The 14,069-nt window shown below is 41.1% G+C and overlaps 1 protein-coding gene across 3 annotated transcripts in view; it reads right to left on the bottom strand.

Annotated features, from left to right (window-relative positions):
• tmem201 (transmembrane protein 201) overlaps positions 1-14,069 on the bottom strand; it is a 174,005-nt gene that overhangs the window by 146,911 nt on the left and 13,025 nt on the right. For 2 of the 3 annotated variants that reach the window (XM_043676180.2, XM_043676178.2), the window contains exons 2-3: positions 4,936-5,056; positions 3,965-4,159 (exon numbers count right to left, since the gene is read on the bottom strand). In XM_043676180.2, coding sequence (XP_043532115.1) covers positions 3,965-4,159; positions 4,936-5,056 — 316 coding nt within the window. Of the gene's footprint in view, positions 1-3,964; positions 4,160-4,935; positions 5,057-6,196; positions 6,402-14,069 lie in introns of all 3 variants that reach the window. The other variant, XM_043676179.2, reaches the window with a different exon arrangement.

Here is a 14,069-nt window from a genome sequence, read left to right on the forward strand (position 1 = left end):
CCAAACCTCCAACTCACCCTCAATGCCATACCTCCGTATTTTTTGCAGTAGCCTACCATGGGGAACCTTATCAAACGCCTTACTAAAATCTATATACACCACATCTACCGCTTTACCCTTGTCTACCTCCTTCGTCACCTTTTCAAAGAATTCAATAAGGTTTGTGAGGCACGACCTGCCCTTCACAAAACCATGCTGACTATCCTTGATCGCATTATTCCTATCCAGATGTTCATAAATCCTATCCCTTACAATTCTCTCTAAGACTTTGCCCACCACAGAAGTGAGACTCACCGGCCTATAGTTACTAGGGTTATCCCTACTCCCCTTCTTGAAGAAGGAACCACATTTTCTATCCTCCAGTCTACTGGCACTATTCCTGTAGACAACGAGGACATAAAAATCAAGGCCAATGGCTCTGCAATCTCCTCCCTTGCTTCCCAAAGAATCCTAGGATAAATGCCATCAGGCCAGGGGCTTATCTATTTTCATCCTTTCCAGAATTTTCAACACCTCTTCCCTACATACCTCAAAGCCGTCCATTCTAATTAATTGTGACTCAATATTCACATCGGCAACAATGTTCCTGAGTGAATACTGACGAAAAGTATTCATTCATTCAGTGTCTCCCCTATCTCTTCAGCCTCCACACGCAACTTCCCACTACTACCCTTGACTGGACCTATTCCTACCCTAGTCATTCTTTTATTCCTGACATACCTATAGAAAGCCTTAGGGTTTTCCCTAATCCTACCAACTAAGGACCTTTCATGTCCCCTCCTTGCTGCTCTTAGCTCTCTCTCTTCAGGTCCTACCTGGCTACCTTATAACTCTCAATCGCCCCAATTGAACCTTCACGCCTCATCTTTACATAGGCCGCCCTCTTCCATTTAACAAGGGATTCCGATTCCTTATTAAGCCACAGCTCCCTCACACGACCCTTTCCTCCCTGCCAGACAGGTACATACTTATCAAGGACACTCAATAGTTGCTCCTTGAGCAAACTCCACATATCAATTGTGCCCATGCCTTGAAGTCTACTTTTCCAAGCCACGCATCCTAGGTCGTGCCTCACCGCATCATAATTTCCCTGCCCCCAGCTATAACTCTTACCCTGCCGTGCACACTTATCCCTCTCCATCACTAGAGTAAAAGTCACCGAATTGTGGTCACTGTCCCCAAAGTGCTCACCTACCTCCAATTCTAACACCTGGCCTGATTCATTACCCAGAACCAAATCCAGTATGGCCTCACCTCTTGTTGGCCTGTCTACATATTGTGTCAGGAAACCCTCCTGCACACATTGGACAAACACCGACCCATCTAACGAACTCGAGCCATAGCTTTCCCAGTCAATATCTGGAAAGTTAAAGTCCCCCATAACAACCACCCTATTACTTTCACTCTTCTCCTGAATCATCCTCGCAATCCTTTCTTCTACGTCTCTAGGACTATTAGGAGGCCTGTAGAAAACTCCTAACAGGGTGACCTCACCTTTCCTATTCTTAACCTCAGCCCAAACTACCTCAGATGGCGAGTCTTCATCCATCGTCCTTTCCACCGCTGTAATATTATCTTTGACAAGCAATGCCACACTTCCCCCTCTTTTACCCCCACCTCTGACCCTACTAAAACATTTAAACCCTAGAACCTGCAACAGCCAATCCTGTCCCTGTTCTACCCATGTCTCAGTAATAGCCACAACATCGAAATCCCAGGTACCAACCCACGCTGCAAGTTCACCTACCTTATTTCGTATACTTCTTGCATTAAAGTATACACACTTCAAGCCACTTTCCTGTTTACAGACACTCTCCTTTGAAATGGATGCCATGTTCGTAACCTCCCTATACTCCAGGTCCTGCACCCTAAAGCTACAATCTAGGTTCCCATGCCCCTGCAGAGTTAGTTTAAACCTCCCCCCAAGGATACTGGTGCCCTTCAGGTTCAGGTGTAGACCATCCTGTTTATAGAGGTCCCACATTCCCCAGAAAGAACCCCAGTTATCCAGATTCCGGAATCCCTCCCTCCTGCACCATCCCTGTAGCCACGAATTTAACTGTTCTCTCTCCCTATTCCTCGACTCTCTATCACGTGGCACCGGTAACAAACCAGAGACAACAACATGTTTTGTTTTCCAACTGCCAACACTAAACCTCTCAAAGATCAGTTGTCTTAGGGCCCCAGGATTACTTGTTCAGTAACATAAGCACAATGGTTTGGACATAACCATTCTATTGCCACAACAGGCAACACATACTTAAAATGAATGTCTGGCTAGCTCTCATTTGAGCGAGTTAACACAGCAGGCCACAATCCTTCTCCATTTCATTACTTGCTAAGGAATATGCAGTGTCAAGAAGTAACAAGTGCTACTAACTAGACTAGTCATAGAGATGTACAGCATGGAAACAGACCCTTTGGTCCAACCTGTCCATGCCAACCAGTTATCCCAACCCAATCGAGACCCACTTGCCAGCACCCAGCCCATATCCCTCCAAACCCTTCCTATTCATATACCCATCCAAATGCCTCTTCAATGTTGCAATTGTACCAGCCTCCACCACTTCCTCTGGCAGCTCATTCCATACACGTACCACCCTCTGCATGAAAAAGTTGCCCCTTAGGTCTCTTTTATATCTTTCCCCTCTCACCCTAAACCTATGCCCTCTAGTTCTGGACTCCACGACCCCAGGGAAAAGACTTTGTCTATTTATCCTATCCATGCCCCTCAATTTTGTAAACCTCTATAAAGGTCACCCCTCAGCCTCCGACGTTCCAGGGAAAACAGCCCCAGCCTGTTCAGCCTCTCCCTGTAGCTCAGATCCTCCAACACCGACAACATCCTTGAAAGGGTTCAGAAAAGATTTACAAGTTTCACAACATCTTTCCGATAGGAAGGAGACCAGAATTGCACGCAATATTCCAGCAGTGGCCAAAGCAATGTCCTGTACAGCCGCAACATGACCTCCCAACTCCATATTCTGACCAATAAAGGAAAGCAAACCAAACGCCTTCTTCACTATCCTATCTACCTGCGACTCCACATTCAAGGAGCTAAGAACCTGCACGCCATGGTCTCTTGGTTCAGCAACACTCCCTAGGACCTTACCATTAAGTCTATAAGTCCTACTAAGATTTGCTTTCCCAAAATGCAGCGTATCTCAATTAAACTCCATCGGCCACTTCTCAGCCCATTGGCCCATCTGGTCCAGATCCTGTTGTAATCTGAGGTAACCTTCTTCGCTGTCCACTACGCCTCCAACTTTGGTGTCATCTGCAAACTTGCTAACTGTACCTCTTATGCTCACAGCCAAATCATTTATGTAAATGACAAAAAGTAGAGGGCCCAGCACTGATCCTTGTGGCACTCCACTGGTCACAGGCCTCCAGTCTGAAAAACAACCCTCCACCACCACCCTCTGTCTTCTACCTTTGAGCCAGTTCTGTATCCAAATGGCTAGTTCTCCCTGTATTCCATGAGATCTAACCTTGCTAATCAGTCTCCCATGGGGAACCTTGTCGAACGCCTTACTGAAGTCCATATAGATTATACCTACTGCTCTGCCCTCAATCTTCCCACAGAATTCTCGGGTACACCTGATCAGGTCCTGGGGAATTATCCATCTTTAACCGTTTCAAGACATCCAGCACTTCCTCCTCTGTAATCTGGACATTTTGCAATATGGCACCATCTATTTCCCTACAGTCTATATGTTCCATATCCTTTTCCACAGTAAATACTGATGCAAAATATTAATTTAGTATCCCCCAATTTTCTGTGGCTCCACACAAAGGCCGCCTTGCTGATCTTTGAGGGGCACTATTCTCTCCCTAGCTATCCTTTTGCCCTTAATATATTTGTAAAAACCCTTTGGATTCTCCTTAATTCTATTTGCCAAAGCTATCTCATGTATGACGGGCCTGAGCCTGTAAAAGTTTAACAGTCTCTGGAAACTCCCACCTCATCCCTGGGAACAAAAGATGCCAACTGCTTGATCTTCAGGGGCTGGTTATTGTTGCATTTCTTGCAGAACAGAATTTGCCCATTTGGCCACTGCTGAATTTTGGAAGCTTGAGAGGGTGTTGCCCAGCTGGTGACCATGTGATTCAGGTGTTCCATGTATTGAGCAGGAATTGGCTTATTGTAGTCTCCATTCTGAAAGAAAACACAACATGACTTTCAAATCCACAGAGAGAACTGGAGACAAGTTTAAGAAATTAGTTATAAAAACTATATTGTATTTGGTCATTTCTTCTCACAGAAGACAGCCTGAGCCAGTTTGTTACACTTCATTTGATATCAACTGTCATATTTCTCCTTCCAAAAGTATACAAACCACATTTGCTAATGACAGTTACTTAGTAACTGAAAGAGCCAGAGGCAAGGCCAGGGCAAGGATCTTGTCTGGCAAGGTCAGTGTATTTAAGATGAGATAGATAGGTTCTGGATTAATATGGGGATCAAAGGCTGCAGGAGAGTAGGGCAATGTCAGCAATAATCAAATGGTCGAGCAGACTCAATAGGAGGAATAGTCTAATTGTACTCCTATATCTAATGGTCTTACAGTCAAAACAAGAGGAGGATTGATGAACTCTTTACTTAAGCAAACATTTTAATTATGTTTATGGGATTCCAAACAGAAAGTTCAGTTTTTTCCTCCAAAAAAAAAACCAGATTGGTCTCAACTTAAAAATTATGCCAAAAGTCTCGAGATTCAATTTGCTTTTCATATAAAGTATTCTCACACATTCCAGCAATTCCCAGCTAGTAACTGGTAACAATTCAGCTTTGTGCCATTTTACTCACTGATATCAGAAGAGCTGGCTCACAGAAAAACAGGTACCACCGCCAAAGAAGGGGTTAAAAGGAAAACTCTCTACTGTCATACACATGCAGAGAAGTGCAACTTTAAGCATTGTAAATCCCCTGACCTCTTGAAAACCATTGTATTGCTCGCAGTTTGGACAATCCCAGCAGTTTCTGTTCCCATAAGGTACGGTTGTATCCTGGCTGCAGAACCAGCAATTCACCTTCACATGTGTTGGCTTTTTCCTGCAAAAAGCAAAAAAAAAAGCAATCACTGGAAAAAAAAAGATTGCCAAATAGCAATAGTCAGAAAAGATTACCGTAAAATATGAAACTATTCTTCCAGAAGTTGGCTGCTAACAAGAAACAATAAAATCACTGATAAAAGGCAGTCCATTCTAACTGGACTTTGTTTAAATTGAATGTTCCATCACACAAATTATAACTGAAAAGATTCAACCAAGCAATGAATTAAATTTCAACAGACATAAATAGCTCTTTTTATATTTTGTACTCTTTTCTGGTATCTCACGATTGAGAACATTTTTTTTATGCACCTTTCACATCCTTGCTGCTCATCTAATATTTAGCATCCATAGTAAAATACTCCTTACATAATAGGTAAATGTCGACAAGAGTACTGACAGGTTTACACAAGGAAAGGTTGACCAAAAAGTGAAAAAATATACACAGTTGCATACCATCATCCCAGAAGTTCCTGTCCATCACACCTGGATCGCATCCCAGCTTTAACGATTGGCTCACAAAGTGGTATCAGCATTCCAAATATTTAAATGATATAAGGAGACATCATTCTACACAAGATTATAGAATCCTTACAGAGTGGAAGCAGGTCATTCAGCTCATCGAGTCCACACTGATCCTCCGAATAGCACCCCCATCCAGACCCCCACCCTGTAACCTTGTATGCCCCGTGCTTATCCACCTAGCCAGCACATCCCTGGACACTATCGGCAAATTAACATGGCCAATTCACCTAATTGCACACCTTTGAACGGTGGGAGGAAACCAGAGCACCGGAAGAAACCCATACAGACAGGGGAAAAAAAAAGTGTGCAGACTCCACACAGTCACCCGAGGGTGGAGTTGAACTCTGTCCCAGCACTGAGGCAGCAACGTTAAACACTGTGCCACCATGCCGTCCAGACAGCTCAGAAAAGAAAGGTTATCATATCCACTGTAATCCCAGCAACCCAAATGATTTGCTCAACCTACAACAAATAAAAAAAAAAATCACTCAAAACCTATTACAAAACCCAATACTCATGAAATCATATGTGGTTCTTCTATTACACAAGAACTCAATAAACCCCATGGGCATCAAAAGAAACATTTTAAAGACAAGCACACTTGAATTTCGCTTACACAATCAACTACTTCCAAGCAATGACAACTTCCAAAACTCTTCATTCATGACTATGGCATCAAGGTGTGTGCATGTGGAAAAGGTACAGATGGGTATGATCAGTAGTGCCTCCTACGACAGCTTGTAACCAGTGTCAAGAAACTCCTGCTGCCTGCAGATCAATCTCAGTCCCTGTGCCTTCAGCTGTTGCAGTTTTAGAACATTCTGTTGTAAGAGATGAAAGGCAAGAAACACGACTGAAGCAAATTCAATAACATGAATAATATGGTAAATCAAAATTGCCCACAAGGTACTCCAACTCCCTCGAAAGGCCAACAAAATAAAATTATAGGCAAGTCATGCAACTAGACGCAAAATTAAGTTCTTTTTTCATAGGGATGTACTAAAATAAAGATTCTGGGGATCATATTAAAAGAAACTAAATTGATCAAATGCTATGAATCTGTTCGCAAGACCTGTCTACCCACAGCTCAGATAAGGATAATTTTATGCAGATTAGTATAAAAGTAACTCAAACATCTAGGTTCACAAATTATTAATCCCCTGCAAGCAAGTCCCACATCCCAAACCAGATAACTGAAATCAATTTCAATGGAAAATCAGTAATTTCAAAATATCAGAAAAGCACCATCATGAATCAATTTATTCAGCGCAACAGAGGACATCCACTACCTGCTTGCACTACTCAAATGTATTGTACCAAATTTTAAAATATGGATTGCCCAATTGATTTCTAGGAGAGATTCATTAAGTTTTGCAAATGTAATAAGAATTGGGGCAGAAACAAGTGCCACGGTGTGATAACGTATAGTCTGACTTCAGCTATTTTCTGTAAAAGAAATTGCAGCCCCATCAGACTCAAGTTTGAAATAAGTTAATCATTGCAAAATCACAGGCAGGATAATACACCATGTAATCTCAGAGGGAACCATCAGAATCAAAAGTTATTTATGCAGTGTGCCTGGATAAGCATTATTTACAGTATAGCAATTAGAACTATGCAAAGTACTCTAACTATGGAGTAACTGAGGTTTGATCGAAGTTTAACCGGTCAATTCTATGTTCTTACACATTTTTCACATCCATTACTAAAAAGCAATGCTAAACTTTTAGCAAATACAAATTGAATTATTGAACATTGGAAAAAAACAATAAAGGGCTTTCATACACAAGAATGCTACAAACAAATGCAATGCCATATCCAGGCTGATGGCTGGAGTTACTGACACCAAAACAACATCACATCTATCAAGCAATAACACTGAACAGTGGGGATTGCAAGCAGCTGGTCAGCACTCACCCACAGAGCAGAGTCTGTGATCATCAGGCACTGGAGTTAACAAAAGGCTACTATTTGCAATGACAACTGTGATTAGAAATACATCCTGCTTCAAGCACGGCAGAAGCAAAAGAGAAGGAAAAGCAAGAAGTATTAACACAGTAGTTGCACAGTTGACTGAGCCAGAACACATTGGCTTTTTGACCCATAAGAGGTCAGCAGTCATGGCAGGGGTGTAGGGGCAGTCCACTGATAATTATTACTGTACTCTGTCTCAACTAACGCTCTGGGGGCCTGGATTCGAATCCCAATACAGCAGATAGTGGCATTTCAATTCAATATAATCTGGAAATAAGAGGTTAATGATGATCATGAATCCATTGTTGACTAATGCCCATTAGGGGGGAAAAAAACTGCCATCCTTATCTGGTCTGGCCTACATGTGACTCCACTAGACAGAAGTGGGTACAGTAGATGCTGGAGATTAGAGTCAAGATTAGAGTGGTGCTGGAAAAGCACAGCAGGTCAGGCAGCATCCGAGGAGCAGGAAAATCGATGTTTCAGGCAAAAGCCCTTCATTCCTGAAGCCTTGTGGGCAATTAATCATGGGCAAAATAACTGCCGGCCTAAGCAGTGATGTCAATAACATGTGACTGAATTTTTTTTTTAAAAAAAGGTGAAATAAAACAGAAAATTCAGTTAAATTCAACTGCACTACCACGATTCTGCACCATGTGAAATACATTTAGGTAATCACTACTTACTCCAATGCAGCATTTAGAAAGTTGCCATAGTCCTATCGGACCACAGAGTTGCGCTCTCATTAAAATGAGATGACTAGTGGTGGGTTTAAACAGAGGGTCACTACGCCTCACATGACAGGAGACATTAAGAAAGATAATCCTTTACGGTAACCTCAGCCAGTGCAGGAATTGAACAAATATTGCTGGGCATCACTGTATTGCAAACCAGCCACTTCTACAGCCTAATGGAATTCCTCTACAATTTAACTGCTGAAACCTTTAGTTTGTCAGATCATGTATAGGTGTCCATTGTTATAAACAGAAGACATCCAGACCAGCTGGCCCCGGTTTTTCCACAGATTCTTTGCTGGAGTAACTGTACAGGGCACCTTCAAACATGGATACAAGTGGCTAGAATCCAGTGCAGGTCTTAACAGCATCCTAACATGTGGCAAATGGTTTGCAGAAGAAACTCTCGTCCTCAAACACATGCAAGTTTCTATCATTGGTCAAAGGAAAGGTACACTGTAAAGGGAACTCTTCTTAATTATTTAATCTAGACCCAGGCAACACGATCTGTTGCAGCATCCCCATCCTCCAACAACTGCTCAGGTGTCCCCCTACCCTGCCAGGGTCACTCTGAAAAGCACAGCAGGGAATGTTTTGGGACCAGTTCTATTCTTCTCTTCTCCATCAAGTACAGATCAGATAGTCACCAAAAGTTGAAAACTATTGCTGATTTACTTCAGAACATAGATCAATGGTACAAAAATAGTGGGTTTGGACCCATATCCTTTAAAAACAAAGGAGAGGAAATAGTCATTTTTTTTCCTGATCTGCACAATGAATCTTTTTAAAAAGCCCTAAGGTAAAGTAAATTCTGAAAAACCTTTAGTTATAAAATAGAAAATGGCAAAATAGCATGGATACAATCGAAAATAATTCTACCCAATACTACCTTAATTTCAATCTGGAAAAAAAATGGATAGCGTCTGTGATTAAGAAAAACACAAGAGACAAGTGATGCTTGCAATTCATCAGCCACCTCTGTGCTGATGATCTCCTGGGGCAGATGTAAATTGATCCACCTCCTTATTAACTGCAAACTCCAATTATGCATTGTACACAGATGCTATTAAATTCTGTCCCATTTTAGCACATGAATATTGGCTGGTTATACTACTTCCCATCCTTATTTTAAGATAAGAATATACTAAAGATGTTAAATCAAAACAAAATGCATCACAGGGCATGGTGAGCATCCTCCCCATCATATGGAGTTCTTACTTTCCCTTACTCCCACCTCTCGTCCCATAAAAACTGGAGATAGAGGATTGAACATCTATCTAAATTTGACCTCTCTACATAATTATTATGTCAAGAAGGATTATAAGTGTGCGTTGATTAAATATACATGCAGTTTCAGTGCTTCATTTGACCCTGGCCTTTTATGTTCTTTTACACACAACAGTACATATAATTAATCACCAACTTGGCATAGTAGCATAACTTGCCCCTCAGAAAAATTAAGCACACCAGGAACCTGAGTGCACAGCCGAAGCTGGCTTGGTTGTGCTGAGGCAAGACATCTTAAAGCCTTAGTTGTGTCTATATAGCTGGACGTGAAAAACATTCATTACAACTCAAGAAGGAGCAGAGAAATTCTTCCATTGTGTTCTGGTCAACTGTTCTCTCTCAAACAATACATCCACGCACATTGGTTAATTACTTAACCATCTGTCACTTGCAGGACCTGGTTGTGCATAAATTGGTTGTAATTCTTTGCAATTTCCCTCCATCTGCATTTCACCATTTGAAACATTCACTCAGCTTCATTAGCTTTAACATTTACATGATTGCAAAGAACTTCCATTTATATAGCATCTTCCATGCAGTAAAATGCCTCCCAAGGACTTCATTAGAAATACAGAGGAACATTGATTATCCGAATATCGATTATCTGAATATCAGATTATCCGAAAGTCCCGATAGAAACATTACAAAGAGCTGTTTCAGCCCTGATCGCATCTTTTGTTTACAGGTACAATGATTAAAAACAAACTCCGCTCACTGAAATGCTGCAGAGAACACTCCAATAACCGAGTGTGCTTTTGCCTAGTCTCAACGGGAAGCAGACTTCACAGAAAACTCCAAGCCCCAAAGGAAATATTAACCGAATAATCAATTATCCGAACGATAATTGCCCACCCATCTTGTTCAGATAATCGAGGTTCCTCTGTATTAAGAAACAGAATTTGACACTAAGTTATGCAAAGCAATTTAAGACAGGTGAAAAAGGAGCTTAACCAAAAAGGCAGGTTTTAAAGTGTCTGAAAGGAGAAAAAGAGTGACAGAGAGGCAACAGGGTTTAGGAACAGCTTAAAGCCTGGACAACTGAAGATATTAATTACTACACCATTGGCAACTATATCAGGAAATCGCAAAAGGACAAAATTGCAAGAATACCTTAGGAGGCGATTGCAGAGATAATGAGTGACAGAACAGAAACAATTAATGTTAACAAACACAGGAGTGAACAGACTTGAGAGTTAACATTTAGAACACAAGCATGAGAGACTCTCCTTCAGGGATTCTCACTCCTCTTTACAGCAGTCTCAGGCCAAGTCCTAACTCCAGATGCAGGCTCTATTTTCACCGAACCAGGAGTGTCACAGACACATGAAACCTGTGCAAAGTCAATGCGTAACAAGGTCCAGAAATAAAGTCAAGAAAGACAATCTCCTGCATGGATCTCACTGCTCTTCAGTCTGGTATCAGGTCAGAGCACAATTAAAACTAGTTATCTACACAATGGCCAATTGAGAGTTAAGGAAATGCGCTTAATGCCAACTGCAGAGTTACTGTAAATGCATCAATAAATTCCTTATCACTCACTTTAGAAACTACAGCTGCCACAGTCATCAACACGAATAAAATCTGCACTCCCTCCGAGAAGCTTCAAAATAGATGGCTTGAACTGCATTCAAAAACAGCCCGACACTTGGAGCAATGAGACAGCCATGTGAATCTTTGTCATCACAGACTAAATGCAGAGCACTCTCCAAACAGGGAAACACATCAAGGTCAGAAGCACCCAAACTGTTTTGATAGCCAGTTTAGAAATTATACACCAAGTTTTCATATTATAAATAAACTAGGAAACAGTCAACAACTGCAGGCTAACATCTTAGGCCCAAGTGAAGGTTGTAAACTGTAGCTTTGAAGAAAAGAGGCTTTGTTTATATAGCTTCTTTCACAAACACAGGGCATCTCAAAATTACTTATAGTCAATTAAGTACTTCCAAGGTGCAGCCACTGTCGCAAATGATGGAAACAGCATACTTGCATACTGCAAGCTCAAAACAAATGGCAATATATTGTCTAATCAGACAGCCTGTGCACATTGTTGGTTGGAGGTTAAACACTAGTCAAGAAACTTGGAGAATCTCCCTGCACTTTTTCAAAAATAGTGCCATGGTATATTTCATATTCATCCGAGAGGACAGACAGGGACTAGGTTTGTCTGAAAGATCGCCAATAATGCAGCAGTCCCTCAGTATAAAACAAGGGCCAGCCTTGATTTTTGTGCTAGAGTTCAGGAATGGGACTTGAACACAACTTTTTGATTCAGAGAGCATAACGCATTGAGCAACAGCTGACTGATTAAGATGTAGCTTATTGGACCTCAAACCTTGGATTTAAAAAGTAGTAGTAAAGGCAAAAGCTGGAGACAAAGAATCTCAATTAACCTACAGTCCAGGGGTTCCCCGATTGAATGGATATCTGACTTACAAATGTTCGTACTTAAACGTGATCCCCTACAGGAGACTAATTTTAAAGACTGGGATACAAATATTTCTTGTACTTATGAATGGCGGCTTTACATCATCCTATGCTATGTTCCAATCGGCACACAAATTAACTTGTGAGCAGATTCCAGATAAAATCCATTTGCAACTTGGGAACTGTCTGTAGTATGGAACCCAGTTTGATTGCTTCTAAAAAGCAGCATACAAGCTAGAGGAAAGAGATGTGTGTGTTTGTCCGGATATCCTGCACCATGAAAAGAATATCTAACCCACTGAGCTTATTCACTGTTCTTTTCTTTGGTAATAAAGTCATCTCAACTTGTCCAGAGAGATTGACAAATGCTTGTGTGTATCATATTTCCTCATTCCAGTCACAGATATATTAGGTTCCAGCTATGGGCCTGTCATAAGAAAAAAAACCTGAAATTGGTGGGAAATAACAGTTGGCATTTCTATAATACTTTCAAGTGCAGTAAAACTTTGAAAAGATTTAAAGTTTCAAACATCAACACATTAAGAGATATAAGCAGAAGACTAAATGCTTAATCAAAGTAGTAGAACCAGCTTAAATGGCAGAAGGAAAGTTTTATGAAGGGATGGAAGAACTCTGGACCTAAAAAGCATTAAAAGCGAAGTTGCTTCTTACGACTTTCAAACATATCACAGAAAAACTAAAAGCATACAGATATACCATTCGACAGGCTATAAAAAGAAACAAGAAACTAGCTGGCTATTCTAATGCCACCTTCTAGCATCTGGTCTGTAACCTTGCTGGTCACAACATTTCAGTTACAATCACGATTGTTCCAAGTCTGAGAATCTGAATCATCAGTCTGAGTCATGAACATTTGAGTCATGACTGTGAAGGCTGACTTTCAACCTACACTTCAATGAAGATCAGCAAGGAATCCAACTGGAAAATGCTAGATTTAAAAATCACGAAGTTTGCAGAAGGAGGCCAACAGAAAGAAAACTGGTGGCAGTGGAGAGGAAGAAATAATATTTAAATTGAGAAGAGGAAATTAATCAAACTCTTGAACATTTCAGAAAAGCAAGGCTATAAATCTCACATACTGTGGTCTGCTAGCACGACAGGCAAGACCATAAAAACCATAACAAATAGGAAAGGGGTAAGTCATTCAGCCTTTTGAGCCGTTAATAGAATCACGACTGACCTGATATTGCTCACATCAACTTTCCTGCCTTTTCCCTGCAACCCTTGTTTCCCCTTAGGATCCAGAATCTGTTACAGCCTTAAATATACACAAGTATTCTGCCTGGACAGCTTTCTGTGGCAAAGAGCTTCCAAGACTCTCAATCCCGAGAAGCTCCCCCTCATCCCAATCTTAAAATTAGTATCCCTTTATTCTGAGATTATGCTCTCTAATCCTAGAGTCTCCCATTTATCCTGTCAAGGCCTTTAACAATCCTATATTTTGCAATGAGATCACCTTTCATTCTACTAAATACCAATAAGCAGAGTTCCAACTTGTTTAACTTTTGCTTATAAGACAATCCCTCCACACCTGGGATCATCCTAGTGAATGCTTTCTGAACTGCCTTCAATGAAGTAATATCGTTCCTTAAACATGGGAACCAAAACTGCTCATAGTAGTCTAGATGTGGTCTCACTAACATCTTATACAGTTGCAAGAAGACTTCCTTACTCTGCAATCTAACCCTCTTGAAGCAAGGGCCAACATTCCATTAGCAATTAGTAAATTATCTAAAGCACTTTAACTTTTTCAGGAAAGATATTTTATAGTTCTAGTAACTATAGGCCGGTGAGTCTCACTTCTGTTGTGGGCAAAGTCTTAGAGAGAATTGTAAGGGATAGGATTTATGCACATCTGGATAGGAATAATGTGATCAAGGATAGTCAGCATGGTTTTGTGAAGGGCAGGTCGTGCCTCACAAACCTTATTGAATTCTTTGAAAAGGTGACGAAGGAGGTTGATGAGGGGAAAGCGGTAGATGTGGTATATATGGATTTTAGTAAGGCGTTTGATAAGGTTCCCAATGGTAGGCTACTGCAGAAAAT

This window comes from Chiloscyllium plagiosum, unplaced genomic scaffold (assembly GCF_037043375.1).
Source record: "Chiloscyllium plagiosum isolate Xiang-an unplaced genomic scaffold, Cpla_swu_hap1 HiC_scaffold_37, whole genome shotgun sequence".
Classification (NCBI taxonomy): Eukaryota; Metazoa; Chordata; class Chondrichthyes; order Orectolobiformes; family Hemiscylliidae; genus Chiloscyllium; species Chiloscyllium plagiosum.